The sequence below is a fragment of the Nycticebus coucang genome, chromosome 11 (assembly GCF_027406575.1).
Source record: "Nycticebus coucang isolate mNycCou1 chromosome 11, mNycCou1.pri, whole genome shotgun sequence".
Classification (NCBI taxonomy): Eukaryota; Metazoa; Chordata; class Mammalia; order Primates; family Lorisidae; genus Nycticebus; species Nycticebus coucang.
This window is the reverse complement of record NC_069790.1, coordinates 12536489-12554382: the sequence shown is the minus strand read 5'-3', so window position 1 is coordinate 12554382 and position 17894 is coordinate 12536489. Positions and strand designations below refer to the sequence as shown.

Sequence of the window (17894 nt, the reverse complement as noted above, 5' to 3'; positions counted from 1 at the left end):
GCTGCCCTCAGGCCTGCGCCAGCCGCCTCCCATCTCCATATGCTCCTCCCTTTCTGTTTTCATTGGGCGCTTCAACCCTCCCGTATACAGCAAAGCTGGAAGTGGATACAGAGATACAATGGGCAAGAGAAGCTGAGATGCCCCCCGATAGAAAAAGGAAGAAGGAGAGGGAGACGTAAAAACACACTAGAGTTTCTGGCATGGGAAAGATAAGGGTTTCATATCACCCAGAAAAAAGCTGCATTGCCAGTAGCGCAATGAGCAGGTCAGGGGCAGCTGGCAGCTTGCAAGAGCTGCCTGGGGTGTGCGGGATTGCTCAACAAGCAGAAGGTTAGCTAGCCAGAGGCTCTGCAGAGCACATTTGTGCAGTGCAGCCCCGCCAGTGACAGCTCTCTGCCACCTACAGTGCTGACCAAATCCTGGCCAGCTGAACCATTCCCACCCGACTCCTGTCACCTTCATGCCTGACCGGGATTCTCTGCAAGGTCTTCCAGCTTCCCCCTCACTCCCCTTCAGAGAGTTCTGATGGCAGCAGCCAGAGAGCTCCTGTTCGGTGCCAACCAGATTTTGTCACTTCCCCACTCAGAGCCGTCTGGTGACTTCCCACCTCGCAACTGTGATCCCCAGCGTCCTAACCGTGAGCTAGAAGGCGGCCGCCATACTCCCCTGACTGTACCTCCAACTTCACTTCCCTCTGCTCTCCGCTCCTCCCTTTGCTGTGGCCACACTGGCCTCTGCTGCTTCTGAGGAAACCCAGGGGTGCTCTCAGCTAGGACCCTTGCTGTTGCTGTCCCCTTGGCCTGGACCCCCTTGGCCTGGACACACAAGGACAGCTCCTTTTCTTTCTTTGGGTCTTTACTCAGAGTCTCCTTGTCTTTGAAGCTTTCCCCAGAGACCAAGCAAAAGTGTCCTCTCCTACCTACTTGGAACATTTCATTTCTCTTTGCTGCTGCTGCTTAAAATTTCCCAGCAACATGTGCATTTCACATATTTATTATGGGTTTGGTAGCTGCCTCCCCTCAGGCGTGAGCTCCACAGCCAGGGCTCGAGGTCTGTGCTGCTCACCAGCTGTTGCCCAGTCCATGATCCCTGGGGTGCAGTGGGTGGGCCCTCACCAAACAATTGCTCAGTGTGTGTACGAATGAGACCCCCACTCCCACCCTGAGGCCCTTGGAGGAAATATGTGCACAGCAAATGAGGGGAAATCTTAAAAACCAAGGTGGTCACACTTTATTATGATCTGGGCCCTGTGCAGACCTCCCCGCCCAATCTCTGTGCCTCAGATTGGCTGATCACCAACAGATCGGGCCAATCCCCTGCCACACCCATTGGTCCAGACCCAAGTATCAACCCCACTAGTCACCTGCAGTGAGATCAGGGGCCTCCAGGTTCAGGACAGCCCTGACCCGGAACTGTCAGGGCCACAACTCAAGGGACCCAGAGTTCTGTGCCCAGGACTCTGCAGAAGGAGGCAGGGCCCACCCCAGGCTCCTTACTGAGGTGAACAAACACCACAGAGGGTGGGTGACTGCAGGAGGAGGGGACTTAGTGCCCCTTAGAGGGGCTGCCCTCGGTGCAGGAACCCTAGACCAGGAAACAGGTGGACATAGAACATTAACACTTGACTGAGGGCAAGGCTAGACTGATCAAAAGATTCTGAAAGATAAGAGAAGGGAACAGTGGGTTGTTATTGTTTAAAAATGCACAGTAATAAGAAAGTCATCCTTAGCCCACACCTGTGATAATTTTAAAAAACATTTTGCATGCTTAAGAAAAATAAAAAAAAAAAAATACATGGGCTACAAAGCCCACTTTGTGTGACCTATGTGAAGAAAGCTATTAAAATTAATTTTAAAAATGTAAACGGGATTTACTAAGTGGGGAAACAGATGGTGCAACTGGATGGGATACTTAATGGGCAAAACTTCTCATATTCACTTGTCAGTTCGATTTAATCCCACTAACAAGACCCATGGGTTTTTCTGTTCTGGTATCTGTGGGTGCTGGTGGCTTGCTCCCGTGCACAGCACCCTCCCTGGCCCACAGCAAGCTTCTAGACAAATAGGAATGCAGGCGAGGCTAGTTTTCCTAGCTTTCCTCATTTCAAAAATTAGCGAAGCAGGTACTTGTGTTACCCTATATGTATTATAAGCATGTAATAAATAGGTTTGTATGCTATAGTCTGTCTACAGACACACACATGCAAAACTTTATGTGGCGGCTTGGCTCTTGTAGCACAATGGTTACGGCACCAGCCACATACACCGGGGCTGGCAGGTTCGAACCAGCCAGGGCCTGCTAAACAAAAATGACAACGGCAACAACAACGAAACATAGCTGGGTGTTGTGGTGGGCGCCTGTAGTCCCAGCTACTTGGGAGGGTAAGGCAATCACCTAAGCCCAAGAGTTTGAGGTTGCTGTGAGCTGTGATGCCACAGCACTCTACCCAGGGTGACATAGTGAGACTCTGTCTTAAAAAACAAACAACAAAAAAACTTTACATGGCAGTCTACAAACAGAGCAATAGAAGTAAAGTCCTATGATAGACAAGAGTTTCTAAGGAATCTAGTGCTTTCTTTTCTTCCTCTCCCTCCCTTCCTTCCTTTCTTTTCGAGATTTAGTCTCACTCTATTGGCCTAGGCTAGAATACAACAGCATTAGCCTCCCTCAAACTCCTGAGCTCAAGCGATCCTCCGGCCTCAGACTCCTACAGCCCTAGGATTTCAGGCATGAGCCACCATGGCCGGCCAAAATTTAGTACTTATTATGTAATTCAGAATACTAAAATGAAACAGATAATAAAAACGATTTATATAAAAACAAATTCCAGAAAGAAAAGACTAAAAATGTGAAGTGAAAACTAAGGGGGTGCGGGGGGAAGAGAAGGAGGGAAGAGACAGGAAAGTTCAACTCTGCCTGATGGGAAGCTGGCGCTTCAGAGGTTCTGGGGAGAAGGGATGTTGCCACCGGTATCGTGAAGGGATTTCTGACCAAAATAAATTTTAAATTACTGAGCAGGAACTGCCTGGAGCCCCACGCAGCCCTTAAGTGCAATGCTCTAACCTCCTGTGTGTGTTCAGCTCATGTGCTCCACGTGGCCCCCTCAGAATGTGGCTCCTAGCGGGGCAGGGACCATGCCCAGCTGCGCTGCTGAGCGCCTGGCACTGGCTCTGCCCCCGCTCCTTACTGTTTACGTGACCTTGAGCATGTTACAGAGCCTCTCCATGCCTCAGCCCCCTCATCTGTGAAATGGAGACGGTAATAGAGTCTGCGAGATTGCTGTGAGGATCCAATGGGTTAGCATGTGTGACACACTAGAATAGTGCCTGGCACCCATGCTGGAAATTAACCCCCACCGCTGCATTTCTAATGTCTTCAGATAACGTCCGGTGTGTGGGAAATGGTTAGGAAATGTTGGACAACCCTGAGCCAGCTTTGCTAGGTCACATTCCTCCAACTCCCGGAGTCGACAAGCAATCCCACCCCTCAAAGATAACTGGGGACAGACTTTACAAATAAAGGCAGAAAGGCAGTTTACAGGTCTGGGAGCCTGAAAACGCACCGAGTAGGACTCATTCTGTGTGCACAGCTGTGATGGCAAAGTTAAACTGGAGGCCGAAGCCATGGGAGCAAGCTGCTGGCTGCTGAGGGCAGAATGAAGCCCATATGTTTTGCATAATTCTGCCTCATCCTATTGCTTGGTGTATAATGAAAATGTTTTGATAGTCTGTCATTGAAATCTGTTTTTAATGAAAACACACAGAGATCAGCTATTATTCTTAGAAGACAGCTTTGTTGTAGAGTTACTCAAGTACTGAGTTCTATTATGAGTGTTTCTCCAGCATAGACGTAGTCGGGATGGAACGAGAAGGTTAGAGAGAAAAGCCAACACCCTGGGCTGGGCTGCAACAGCACAGCGCTGGGAGAGACGGGCTGGTGTGAAGGCTCCAAGATCATGTCATGACACTGGCCCAGACTGGGCGCTGCCTGTGAGCTGACCCCGACCCCTATCCTCACTGCCTTGGCTCTGGGGCCACCTGCTGGTGCCCAGAGACAGAGATCTTGGGGGTCGGGGGACATATGGATGCCACTGGTCAGATACTTGGAACCATCCATCTAAGGACAAACAGGTCATCTTTGGAACCAATATTTCTTAGAGCAAGGATGGATCCTTCGGGCTGTGAAGAAAATGTCAAGCAGGAAGTTTATGGAATCTGAAAGTTTAAAGTCAAGCCATATTTATTTTCCCCCAGTATGTCATTGTTTAGTCATGGATATGCTGGAGAATGGGAGACAACATTAATGAATGAAAATTAAAATGTGTGAGTAAAATAAGCCCAGGAACTTGAGGCTGCTGTGATCTGTGACACCATGGCACTACCGAGGGTGACATAGTGAGACTATCTCTAAATATTTTTTAAAAGGAATAACCTGGCTTGGCACCCGTAGCACAGTGGTTACAGCACCAGCCACATACATCGGAGCTGGTGGATTGGAACCCCACCCCGGCCAGCTAAGCAACAATGACAACTGCAACAAAAAAATAGCCAGATGTTGGGCAGGCACCTGTAGTCCCAGCTACTTGGGTGGCTAAGGCAAGAGAATCACTTAAGCCCAGGAATTTGAGGCTGCTGTGATCTGTGACACCATGGCACTACCGAGGGTGACATAGTGAGACTATCTCTAAATTAATTAATTAATTAAAAATAAAAAGGAAAAGGAATAACCCTCTGGCTATGTCACTAAGTTCCTGCTCTTCAAGAAAAACCTGGCCCATTTGTCAAAGCCTTTTTTGTTTGTTTGTTTGTTTTTTAATTTAAGAGAAAAGGTCCATAGGAGTGGAGGTGCTTGAGCCTTTGGAAGGCATTACAGTCACTGTTGACGCAAAATGATGCTGTTAGGTGTTGGATCGCAAAGAAGTCTCCTCCCAGGAAAATGAATTCAGTGATGATAATGCCATAAGGTTCTGTGATAGTAATTTTTATATCTCCTAAAAATTGCAATGGGACCAAGACAAGGGACTGAAAGAAAGTAGATTGGAACAAAACAAAACTAGTCAGACCCTAAATAATGCTGATGGAGTCACAGTCACAAAGTTGAAACCAGTACTTCTAATGCAAGACCAACCTTTCTAGTGCGTTACATATGCAAGATCAGGTTTGAGTGTGCTCCCCATGCTGGCTGACAGCTGGTGAACATTTGAACAAGGAAATAACTTGTAAACCATCAAGAGTTCTTGGGATCTCACAACAAGAGTAGTTTTTATTAAATTACAAATGTAATATTCTGGTCTCTAAGAAGAAGAAAGTTTTGAAAAACTCAATTCATATCTTATACAACTGAGTTAAATTTGTCCTTCCAAGGGGCTCTGGTGTGATGTATTTGGAATTACTCATGTGTAAGGTAACGGGCTTGGGGGTTATTCCTGCATCCGTGTATTCAGTTGATCGATCGTCAGCAAATACTTATGAGGCAGTGAACGCAGGGCTTTGTATCAGAGCAAGAGAAGGGCACTAAATCTCCTTGAGTATTTGGGGGTCACTGAAAAAGAAATTGTATATCTTTAAATATCTCTGCAACATGGCATCTTCTGCTGGAATTGAACAGGTCCTAAATGTTAATTATCACTACTTAGAACAACTTTAAATATTGATAGTCAAAATTACAGGGAACAATTGCACTGGTTGACTGGCTTTCTGGGGATATTGGATATACCCACCTAATTTAATTAGAAATGCTTTTTAAATATTATAATCCCCCTTTGAGAACCAGCCGCTCCAGGGCTTCTTTGCCACCGTGCTCACTTACAGGCCAGTGGCCCTTCAGAGACATGTTTTAACTCAACTAGGAAACAGCACCTTGGCTGGATTTCTCTCAAACCACCCCTTAGGAAAGAAAAATTCACCCCAAACCAAGACCTCTGGCTCCCTTCCGGGTGAGCGGTGAGTGACTTTTCATCACCTTGTTTGTTGTCTGTATGGTTTGGCTTTTTTAAACCAAATATGCATTGTTTTTGTAATTAGGAAAAAAGTTTTAAAACTCTGTCATTTTCTCTATTGCTAGCTTTTATATATTCCATCCATGTGTGATCTTAATCTCCTCCTCAAAAATTCTCCATTTAACAGATGGTGGACTGGGTGAGAGAGGAGGGGAGCAGAATCATTAAAACATAAAACACCTGATAAGTTGCTGTGCTATCTAAAGGCTGACGCTGGGCTTAGCTCATTTGGGAAGGTGTGGATCAATATTGGCCCAGGCATCATATCTTCTCTGGTTTACTAGGATTTTAAAAACCATGACTCTCCCCAGGTGACCTAGCAGCAACAGCAGAGCATCAGGCCACAGAGGTGGCAGTGGCACCCCACATCATTGACTAATCGTGACAGGCCAGGTCTGACGGCTGATTCATAGGGCTCTGGAGAGAATGCCAGGGGCTCACAGGGCTGACCCAGGGTGTGACAGCCAAGGCCTAAGAAGGAGAGACCTCGTGCAGGGCCTCCCGTCCTGCCCTGCTCTCCTGTCGCCGTTCTGCAGGGGTCTGCAGAGGCACCCTGCCCACGTGACTTCCAGCTGTCCTGTGCACTGGGCTTCAAGAGTGGTTCCCCAGGGTCGTGGCCACTTGAGACCAGTAGAGGAACTGGATATAGCTGTGTACGTATAACTGTGCCTGTAAGGGAAGAATTATCCAACCTCAGTTTGCTTACAAAGTAAAACTATGTTGATCCCTAACACTGTCACTTCTTGTTGGAGATTCCTCTATTTGAAATGTCTGTGCTCACTCACTGTGATCAGGCCAGGTGACAGATATGAGGACCTGTGCAGACCTGCAAAGCCAAAAGACAAGCTGAAAGCAGGGAGCAGAAGCACTTACCTGGTGGCTTTCATGTGGACAGGTCACTTGGTCCCCATCAGATTCCGTAATCTCCTGGGCTCCAGTTTATTCCTGCTGGAAGAGGGGTCCTGCTTGGTAGGGTGCTGAGAGCTTCCAGGAGCTGGAGCTCAGCCTTCACCATCCCCACTTACGTTCTTTGGAAAGTCTCCACTTCTGCTTCCATTTCTTTTGTTTTTCCGGAGACAAGTTTTGCAACTAAACAATTAATACATCATAAAAAAAATTAGAGTAAACTATAAGTGAAATACACCAGAATCCCAGGGAGCTAAGTACTCAATAGCTAATGTCTAATTTGAATGGTCTTTTTTTGTCTCTTGTGCTTACTCTGTGTATGTGTGTGTGAGAGAGAGAGATTAATTGGATCAATACTTGCTTTAGGATAGGTGCAGCAAACGTCTTCTTTTATATCTTCTAAAGTCCTTTTATGTCTTCTAAAGTCTGGACTGAGTTCCTCAAGGACTTAGACAGTCCTGATCACTTATCAAAGTCTCATTGAACATAGAGAGTGTGTCCTGTTCCAGGCTCCGTGCTAAGTGCCAAGGATGACAGCCCTCCGCCTCCAGAAAATTTAGAGTCAGTTTTGCAAGACAGACATTAAACAAATAATGATATAAATAGTTCCTTAGAATTATGTTTAAAACTGTTAAAATAACTACAGGGCCCTATATGTGGGATCTCTGTTTTGGGGTGGAGGGAGCACAGGGGAGGGAACAGCACGCTGAAGTCTCCAAGGGAGGGACTGCAGACTGTAAGATTCCTAGAGTGTCACAGGTGAGGAGGAGGGAGGTCGCCAGAAGGTGGGGGAAGGAGAGTGTCAGATCCATTTTGTAAGTTTGTCTGCAATAAGTTTCAAACTGGGATTTAGACCTTTAGCCTAAAGGAAGTGTGGAGCCACTAGAACAAGGAAAGCCATGACCAGGTTTCACCCTTTTCTGCTCTTTTTAAATAAAGTGTTCCATCTACTGTAGATAAAGTATCTGGGGCAAGCATGGGGGCGGGGAGGCTAGTTAGGATCCACCGAAGTTGAGTAGGAGACGCTTGGACCATGGTGGGGGAGGTAGAAATGACAGGAAGCAGGTGGATTCTAGAACCGTTACGAGGTTAGGAGCCAATGAACTCGGATGATAAGGATGCTCTCAGGGAGAAGAGAATTGAGCAGCATTCCCAAGTTCCTGACAGGGAGCTCTGGTAGGCACAGGGACCATGACTGAGGCTGGGCTTCTGCAGAGAAGGTCAGGCTTAAGAAGGAAGATCCCAACTGATCTTGCCCCATGTTGGGCTGGGAGTGAGATGTCTCTGTGGATGAGGACTGGGTTTGGACTTCAGATGAGCACTCTGAGTGAGTGCAGAAATTTGAGAGGTGTCAATATTCAGATGGTGATTGAGATCATGAGCAGGGACACCGTCCCCTAGTGGGAATGTCTGAGCGTCTGAGGACCCCCACCGTGGAAGAGGCAAAGGCAGAGGTGCCCACAGAGGGAGCAGAGCGGGGTGGCCTCAGAAGCATCTGGGAAACCAGCGGCCAAGGCAGGGAGAGGGGACAGGGGTGCCGTCCTGTGTGCACCAGTCCTGAGAAGTCCAGGAGCTTCCAGCTCAGTGTTGGACTCGGAGAAGGATCTCAGCACACGGGTGCTGAATTGTCCTGCTCCTTCCCACTCGAGTCTGCTCCAGCCAGCGCTGAGAACAGAATCTGTGCCCCCGGAATGCAAGCTTGCTACTTGTTCCTTACACCAACTCATTTGTCAGCAAAGCTTCGGGTTGCACTGGGCTTTGGGAACGCTGACATCATACACTGCTTTTTTCTGAAATAAGGCCATATTGATTACTTTCATGGCAACTTTAATTTCAGAGGCAGATGAGGTTATACAAGCAGAATAAAGACTCATGAAGCAAAACAATACCCAAGTTCAGAGGGCCCTGATAGATGCCATCGGCAATTTTCCTGTACCGGGCACCTTGCTGTTCAAGTCCTCTGTGCTGATTTTGGACATGGTACTTGTTGACTAAAGTGCCAGCAGTGTGACCAGTGAAGCCCACTTGATTGCCTTTTGGGGACAATGAAGACTCCTCTGGATGACACACATCAGGAGATGCCTTTCTCTCACATCTTTCCCATCTGAGTAAATGTCCAGATGAGCAAGGCACTGGGATCTTTCCAGGGGTTTCATCGTAGACCCCCGTCCTTCATGGTTTAGGAGTGGAGTGTATCTTAGGTGGTTTTCTCAAATGGTTGGTGAAGGAGAATTTCCCTTCTCTCCCAGACCTGCCACATCAAATCTTTATTTCTTAAAAAGGAAAAAGAAAAAAAAAAAAGCATTTTTTTCTTGGGGCTATGATTCCTACTACTTAAAAGTTAAATTTCCAAATTCAAATTAAATTATTTATGGTGTGGAATCACGTTGCCTGCTCGTCTTTATCAACATGAGTGTGAGCCTCGTGTGAATGGTGGGGGTGGGGGTGGATGTTCTTTGTGTGGGTAATGTCACTGATTTTGTTTGCTTGGGATACACGCTGAGTTAACCTCGTTGGACTTTTCCCCAGGAATTGATGCGCGTACACGTGGTGGGTCATTATGCTGCTGCACCTGTGTAGTGTGAAGGTCAGTGTGCTTTTCTGATTATAAGAAACCATCCATGTCATTCCATTATAAACCCTCTCCACTCATAATGGAATGTTCCTCTGCCCAGAGCGTTGCCCAGCCCAGGAATTATCTTGTGCTGCCCAGACATTTGAGACCCATCACCCCCCTCCCCCCACCTGCATCCACCCCAGAATCCGACTGTGCTCCATTTTGAGATGATGTTCCTTTGCATGTCAAGTCTCTCTTGTGTGATGTGATTGTACAGTTGTCCCAAGTGAATTTGTCCTGGAAACAAACATTCTATGATGGTAATTCCAAAGTTACAGCTGAGAGCGCTGCTGGGCCGTGGGTAATTACCTTCCAGTTAATACGGACATATGGAAATACGCCTTGAGACAAGATCAACAGTTTCTCCTCCTGCCTCAGAGTCGGGCCAGTCCTCTGGGAGGCTGCTGGTTCATTAGAACAGGCCCCTTACAGCAGGGTGGCTTTCCCTGGATGAGCGTTTTACCAGCCCCTCCGATCTCCTGCCTCCTTCCTCTGTTTCACGGTTTTACAAGGGCTTGCGACAGTCCTGGCTTGCAGTAATCACAGCTAACATTTACTGGGCACTATGTTGAATGCTTCCCCTGCGGGAGCCCCTCTCCTAAGAGGTAGGTACCGTCATTGTCCCTGTTTGATGTATGGGTCAGAAAAGGTTGAGTAGCTGCTCCAAAGTCTCCCCAGAGGTAAGCGGGAGCAGTGATTCAAACTGAGGTCTGCCTGTCTGAGCTGAAGTCTCCACCCCTGGGCCCTAGACACACTCGGCCAGGCTTTCAGGGGCTTTTATTTAAAACGTAAATAACACTTTTCAAAATCGCTAAGCACATCCACATGCATATTCAGCCTGTCTTTGCAAAGGCCCTGCAGGAAGGAGAGCAAAGCCCCAGGATGGTGAGTGCATGTCAGGGTGCTGTCAGCAGGCCAGAGGGCCAGGCCACACTCAGGACACAGGCGACTTCTCTGCTGTGGGGCCCTGCCACCAGCTCCTGCAGAGGGCAGCTTCCCTAGTTAGTATGTTCTGAGAATGAGTATATGATGTGTTGGATTCAGGAAGCATTAAGTTAGTGTTTAGTCCAGGGCTGCGGATGTCCAGCACGGTCTCAGCAGGGTGGCACTAACGTTAATTCCTTTCTCATTGGGCACCCCTGTTGGTTGTGCTGCTGTCAGGAGCCGCTTCTCCTGTAACATTGTCACACATCAGAGCTCAGCAGACGCTTTTTTTCTAGTTCATTCTGCTATTCCACCTTCCGACTGTCTCCCTTGGGGGAAGGCTTAACTTTTACTAAGAGAAAGTTTTGATAGCACTCCCATCTCCTCACATTCCCCCTGGGACTTCGGTGTTTTCTCTCTGGCTGTAAAAACATACGGAGAAGTCTTTTTAAAATTCAAGTAGTTCCTTTTAGGTTCATTTCACATTCAGGCAGAATGTTCCCTCCTTTCTTCTTTCCAAGACTAGTAGTCCCTAAGAAATTAGGGCTTCTCAGTCTTTGAGAATCTCAGCCCATGGAGTCTTCAGATGCAAGCTTTGCCTAGAACAGAAACTCCTGGAACTGAATGGCCAAGCTCAGTGTGCACACAGATCACCTTGGGGGAGTGTATCCCATGGTCCAGGAAACACAAAGGCTGAATATGTTCCCTTGACATTTGTGTGCCTGAGCTCTCACCCAGTGACACAAGACAGAGGACTGGGATCCCCACTGATGTGAGTGCGACTTCAGCCTCTTGTACCCCCACCCTGGATGCCTAAAAGACAGGACATAACAACTTTATTTCTAGCTTCCATGGAAGGCAAATGCAAAACGTCTTGCCACAACCCTACATGATAATGGAAATCTATGATGCCCCCTCCCCCCAATCTATGACTTTGCTAAAATCTTTAACATTGAAAATGATCCCAAGGTTTCCTACACCTACCCATAATGTTCTCTAAGAAGATTCACCACACTCTGAAGTGAGTCTGCAGAATTACTGGCAATAAAGTAAGGATCATTTAATAGACCACTTAATGGATGTGTACTTTTCAGCTTCTGGAATGAACCTCAGCAGGATAAAGGCTCATCTCTGGAAAAGGCCCAAACGAAGGGGGAATTTGATGCTATAACCACTGGTTCTCCCCTAGTGGTACATCTCAGACCAGCAAGTTCCACTCCACGTGTGGAGCCTGGGGACACGGAAAAAACCTCTGGGGGTGATTCTGATATGCTCCCCTGGTTGACAGCCACTGGCTAAGTCTGATTGGAGCTGACCCTCTCTGTGTGTGAAAAGAGAGTAGAAATTGGTGTGGCAAATCCTTATGCCACAAGGACAAGCATCTTTTTGCTCAAATACAGTTTTCTGAAGCCTGCATGTTTTTCCTTCGTGGTGGAAGAACTACCAAATGTTAGAGCTTCCACTGAACAATGACCCACATCTCTGCATGTGTGGGTCCCTGGGATGGCCAGAGGGGCACGAGACGCCTGCAGAAAAGAGGGAGGAAGATAATTGTTCAGGGGCTATAGCCCAGCAGAGCGTCTGCCAGCCACTGGGACCTCCGAAGCAAAGACTGCCTGTTCAGAGACACTCCCTGATTTAGTCTCAGGAAGAGCACCCTGAGATCGTGAGCACCCCTCCAAATGGAGGTGGACCTGCAGGATGAGGTGGCTGGAAGCTGTAAGTCTTTTCTTAAATGGGAATGGGAGCAGTGCAGCCCTCCCTTACATGGGATGTGGAGGCAATCGGCCACACTCTCCAAAGGCTTTAGAAACTCACTTCCTCTGGCCTTGTCAACATTTGTCCTGCAACAGCTGGAGACGGGAGTTGATGCCAAGGTGTGGTCCTTTGTAGGATTTCAGTGCCTTAGGTTGAGGGAGGAAGAAGAAATGTGGAGAAAAACTTGGCTCATTTGATTTCTTTCTGTTTAGGGAATGTGTTAGGTGGTAGGACTTGGAAGAACAAGGCACTGAGATTGGAGGGATCTTAAAATCTTCTCAGGTAGAAAGTGAAGCCCAGAGAGGTTGTGCAGCACTGAAGGTCACCCAGCAGCAGCAGGACTGAGGTGATGCCCAGAGCTGCACCAGCTTCGTGTCTGCTTGTACCTGCATGCCCCTCTGCTGACACAGAATAGGCCTCGTCACTTTACCCTCCATGACCCCAGACTCTGCACAGTGAAGGCATCTACGGCCTCTGAACTTCTGTGTTCCTGCCTAAATCTCCCAAACTGAACTGATCCCAAGGCTTCCCACATCTCTCCCCACATAACCATGGCTCCTATTTAGACCTCTTGGCGTCTGAAGCCCACAGCCAGCCTCATGAAACACCCACCATATCTCAGTTTTGCCTTTGGTTAGAGCATCATAAATTGATAAAGTGATCAGAAGCCTTTAAACTAACTCCACCAGCTGAAAATCAGAGCATGATTAATCTCCTGCACTTACTGATTTGGGGCCTCAGCTGAAAGGCTGACTGCTTTCCTCCTCTTTTTCCTCCTCCTGGGTCCCCTCCACCTCCTCCTAGTGTTTGGTCCTGACCCCCAGTAACTCCTAGAGTGACAGGCAACGAGCCTCCCTGTGTGTGAGCTGTGAGCTCCAGACCCCACCCAGTTAGGACCACCCAGCCTCCCCCCAACTCTTCTCCAGCCACTGCTTAGAAAGCTTTCTTGGACTTGAGATAAATTGGGTGCCCCGGCCACTGCCATGGGTGAGCTGAGTCATCCCCTTGGCAGAGTCAAGGAGCTACCAGGAGGAGACCAATAGCCTGGGTAAGTCTCCTTCAGGGACTGCAGGTGCAGGGCACCGTCCCCTCCCCACCTCCTGCAGAGTCACCCGAGAGCCCAGCTGCTGCCTGATACCTGGGTGTTAACTCTGCCGCCAGTGTTTTCCCGGCAGGAAGCAGCAATCTCAGCACAGAAATAGAAATAAAACTGTCCTGCTGACTTGCTTACAGCCTGTCCCAGTAACTGTTCCAGAGCGTCATCCTGACGCAGCACCCCTGGAGGACCCCACCAGGCAGGCCGTGGCCTTCCCGCTAACCATGCCCAGCCGGACCAGGGCCCAGCCCCTGAGCAACTTCTGAGCCTGCCCTTTGAGACAGTGCTCTTGTTTTGAATACATAATTGGTCCTGTTCTTTCAAAGTAAGTGCTTTTATAAAGGGCCTGGACTGACTGTCTTTTCAACATATTTGAAAAGGGAAATGTATTTCTGTCTAGAAAAGGAGACGGGTGGAGGCAGGAGACTCTGTGTGGTGTTCCAGGCTCGGCTTAAACTAGGGCATGCACGCGGCAGAGTTATTTTCTTCAGAGAGCATGTGGCAAAAAGCATGCATGTGTGGCTGAGTGCTTTGAGCTTTGTTTATTTAAGTGCTGTATACCGAGCGATTTGGTGCAAGCAACAGAGTACAGCTTTAAATGCAGCCGCAGATGCCTCTGTCTTGCTAGAGTGCTGGATTTAGAGCTTAAAATCTTCTTTTTCAGCAAGAACTAGAAGTTTCCTAGTTGTGTTTTTCCCCCTCATGCCCATTTGCATGGTGCGGAATTCTTGGAGGACGTGGCTTTGCTGATGTTCCGCGGCAGGCTGGGGACAGCGCTGTGCGTCAGCAGATCCAGGGCCTGGGTCTGTTTGCTTAGCTGTGCTTTCTTAATGCAGGTTCTTGCTTTACATGATTTCAAACAATAAGTCAGTATTTTCATGATCACAGCTGAATGTATGCCATGGATGGATGCGTATTTTCCCTCCCTTCTTGCAGATTTTTTTTTTTTTTTTTGCGAAGAAAAATAATATGCCCAGAAGTGCAAAGTAAAAGTAGTCTGGGAGTAGTTTATTCTCATTCAAATGCTTGGAGGGAGATTATTCTGGGCCATTCTGGCCCAAAGAAGCCTCATAACTACTAGAATTCGACATAAAATGCTGGGAGAAGGGTCCTGGGGCATAAACTCAGCCTGGCTTGGGTGTGTGATTAGAACTCAAGCCCATTCTCCGATTATTTCAACAACTGTGCCCAGAAAGCCCTTTTTATTCTTTTTTCACTCGACAGCGAGTTATTGAGCTCCTGCTATGGGCTGGGGATACCGCTGTTAACAAACAGGTCCCTGTCCTCATGGGGGCTTTATTCTGGATGGGGAGGAGGGCGTCAAAATGAAAAACTCATAGGACATGAGGCACCAGGAAGTGGTAAGAAGAGAGAGCCGGGTAAGGAGGGTGCTGCTCTGCTTTGCATCCCTCGCTTCTGGGTATGGTCTCTACAAACCCATCTTGACTCTCTGAACTTGCATAATAATATAGCCCAGCATTCATCCACCCTGTGCTCCCTTGTGAGGTCATTTTAGTTGGCTACCAGTGTTTTGTTTATTTTATTTTTTAAGATTTGATTTTGTTGGTAACTTTATTAAAAAGCAGACAATTTTACATAAAAATGCAGAATCTCAGCTTCTCTTCAAAAGTATCAAAAGCTCTTGCAGCCCTGGACCCATCTTTTGCGTGGCTGTGGAGCTGAGGGAGGTGGGCCCTGTTGGGTCAGAGGGGCATGTGACCTTTCAGATCGTCACGGTTCCTACTTAGCCCCCCTCTCTGCTGGCCTCTGAAGGCAGCCCACGTTTCAGGGTGTTTTGATGCCAGCCCTGTGCACTTATTTCCTTTCTGAGAACAGCAATGCCTCTAGTGTCGGGGACCTTCCCTTCTGGACAGGCACTGCAGACGCTTTCTGTTTCAGCTTTGTCTCCCAGTCATTGTATGGAGGTTTGCCTCTCCTCCGTGGCAAAGGGCTGTTAAAGGGCCGAGCTGTTACGGTCCCAGGCTGAGTCCCAGAAGTTATCTGGTCAAAGAATGAGACCTGTTCTTTTGCAGTCCCAGGTTGCTTTCACCTCGCCTGGTGGGACAGGCGACTCGAGGTGGATGCATACAATCTGGTTTATTTTTACTCATTTCAGTCGCAGGTCTATGTAGCTGAGATGCTCTCAGAGTTACAGGTTTGTTACACTCCTGCCTAATTAGAACTCAAGCCCATTCTCCAGTTATTTCAACAACTCTACCCAGAAAGCCCTTTTTATACTCTTTCTTCCCCAAATGGAATTAGCCAAAGCACACGTTAAGGTGCTCCAATTACCATCTATTTGCATGTGGCTTTTCAGAGTAGAGCGCCACCCCCTGGCAGGCAGGGGGAAGACCACAGCAGAGGCAAGTGGCAGTGTCAGCTGAGCCAAATCTGATGCTCCTCTGGGTACTTTCCATGGGATCCTGGGTTCATCTCCTGAGAATGTCCCTGTCCTCCTCCTGACTCAGCTGCTTCAACCAATGTGAGCCCAGAATTCATTCTCTTGACTTAACATCCAGCATCTTTCCAAATGTCCATCACTGTCATGAGCATAGGTGTGCAAGGCCTCTCCTTAGTGGTTAAGTGCACTTTTGACTTAAATTGCTACTCACCTTTCCTTCCTGCATAATAGGCAATAGATGCTTTGCTGGGCAAAGCCTTCTCCTTGCTGCGGGGGTCTTTCTTCATTTCAGAAGCTCACCTCTGAGTGTCCACCACAGCCTTCTGCCCCAGTCAGTATCCATGTCAGCCACAGGCCATCTGAGCCTCACTCCTGGGGCCCGTGTGTGTTCTTTTGAGAGTGGATCTCTTTAGAGCTGCCCAAGAGCCACACGTGCCTGTACCCAAGAACTGGTGGCATTAGCATCAAGTGGGAGCCCATTCCAGAAATGCTGGATCCGTCTCTGCATTTTCATAACATTTCCAGGAAATCCATGCAGGCATTAAGTTGGGAAATCACCAGCTTATCTCAGGGAACAAGCTGTGCACAGGCTGTCCCCACTGTCTCTGGACCCAGACCCTTCCTTAGATTTCTGCTTCTCGTGGAAAACTCCCTCTAACCAATGCCTGGATGTTCTTTGATCACTGGTTATGAGTTCCCAGGGTCAAACACACACCTATGTGTGATCTTAATCTTTGATTGTTACGTTATCCGGCTATAGGGAAATGCTATAGACCATGTTGTAGCAGTTGGCCAGAGTATAAAATGCTGTGTTTGGGGATCTAAGGCATTCATCGTAAACACCTAAACAGTCATTAGGGGGAAAGTAATCCTGCAGTGTACTTTAACAGCGGATGTTGGATGTGGAAAAAACAATTAGAGCTAATAAAAGACATTTGTTAAATTAAATGGTCTGTTAATTGCCAGTCAGGCAAGATGGAAAAGTGGTTAGGAGCTGACACATGGGTCTGTAGCCTGGGTCAGAGTTCAGCTTTGCTTCAGCTGTTTAACCTTGGGGAAGCTACTTGGCCCAGTCATGCATAAGCCTGGAGCCTGGAAATAGAATTTTAAGTTGTGTGGGATTTGCCGATAGAGACCCTGGCTCAGTAACTTTCTAGGAAGGCCCAAGAGTCTGCATTAAAAGAAAACCCTGAAGTCATTCTCATGTCCAGCTGAGTTTGGGGGCCACAGGCAACCTCACAGAACCTTGAATCCTCCTTTTCTTGCATGAGGATGATAATGAGCAGCTTGTTGAGTTTCTGAGGGAGCTGAACGGGTAGCACAAAGGGAAAGAACCTGCCACTTGGCTGCCACACAGTCACTGCTCGCCCAGCGGTACCAATGAGGATGGTGACGACAATGAGACAGGCTCCATTTGCACGCCCTTTGGAGAAGCTCGAATCTAACCTCCTCTTTTCTCAAATATGAGCTTTATTTTATGTAAGTCTATTTAGAAGCCCACAAACATAAATTGTCAGAATGAATCAGGTTATTCTATTGTAGCTGCCGGTAGCTCTGCACCAGGCTTGATTTTACCCTTTTAATAATTATGACTTGTGTTTATTTGGTAATTTCACATTTCCAAGTGCTGTCATGTACACCATCTCCTTTGACATTCTCTAGATACTTAAAAGAAGTGCAGAGATAGGACATGAACTCACCTTCATTTGGTAGCAGGGGAAATGGACTTAGAGACGTGAGGGGCTTGCTTAAAGCTGCCCACCAAACAAGCTGGAACAGGGTTTGGGTCTTTGGACTTTGAGTCTGTTCTGACTGCTGATCTTTCTACCAAAATTCATACTGGGGGGATTTTCCAAACACATCCCCTTGATTGACTGCTAATGAATCTTCCCAGATTAGGTTAACAATTGTCTCGGAAGCATCTTTGTTTCCTGAGTCAGGCTACAATTTAGCCTTATCTTTAGGCCTTTCAAACCTGGGGAGACAGAACGCATTAGATCCCTTTTGTTACTGGAGAATCAATGACCACTGAGAGCAAAATAATGAAGCTCCCTTAACTAAAATTAGCATAATGTGGGCAAGCATTAGGGAGAAGCAAATATGACACGGTCCACTAACCCTATACTGTAGCATTTGTATTTGCAATTTTTCATGAGTTTCCCTAGTAATTAGCTTTATGAAATAGTGCCAGGTG

General features: G+C 47.6%; 1 protein-coding gene across 6 annotated transcripts in view; it reads left to right on the top strand.

Annotated features, from left to right (window-relative positions):
* Window positions 1-17894, top strand: part of HECW1 (HECT, C2 and WW domain containing E3 ubiquitin protein ligase 1) — a 458920-nt gene that overhangs the window by 114019 nt on the left and 327007 nt on the right. The window contains exon 2 of one of the 6 annotated variants that reach the window (XM_053608466.1): window positions 9434-9491. The exons of the other annotated variants lie outside the window; for them this stretch is intronic. Coding sequence (XP_053464441.1) covers window positions 9465-9491 — 27 coding nt within the window. The 5' untranslated portion in view covers window positions 9434-9464. The remainder of the gene's footprint in view (window positions 1-9433; window positions 9492-17894) is intronic. 6 annotated transcript variants of the gene reach the window in all.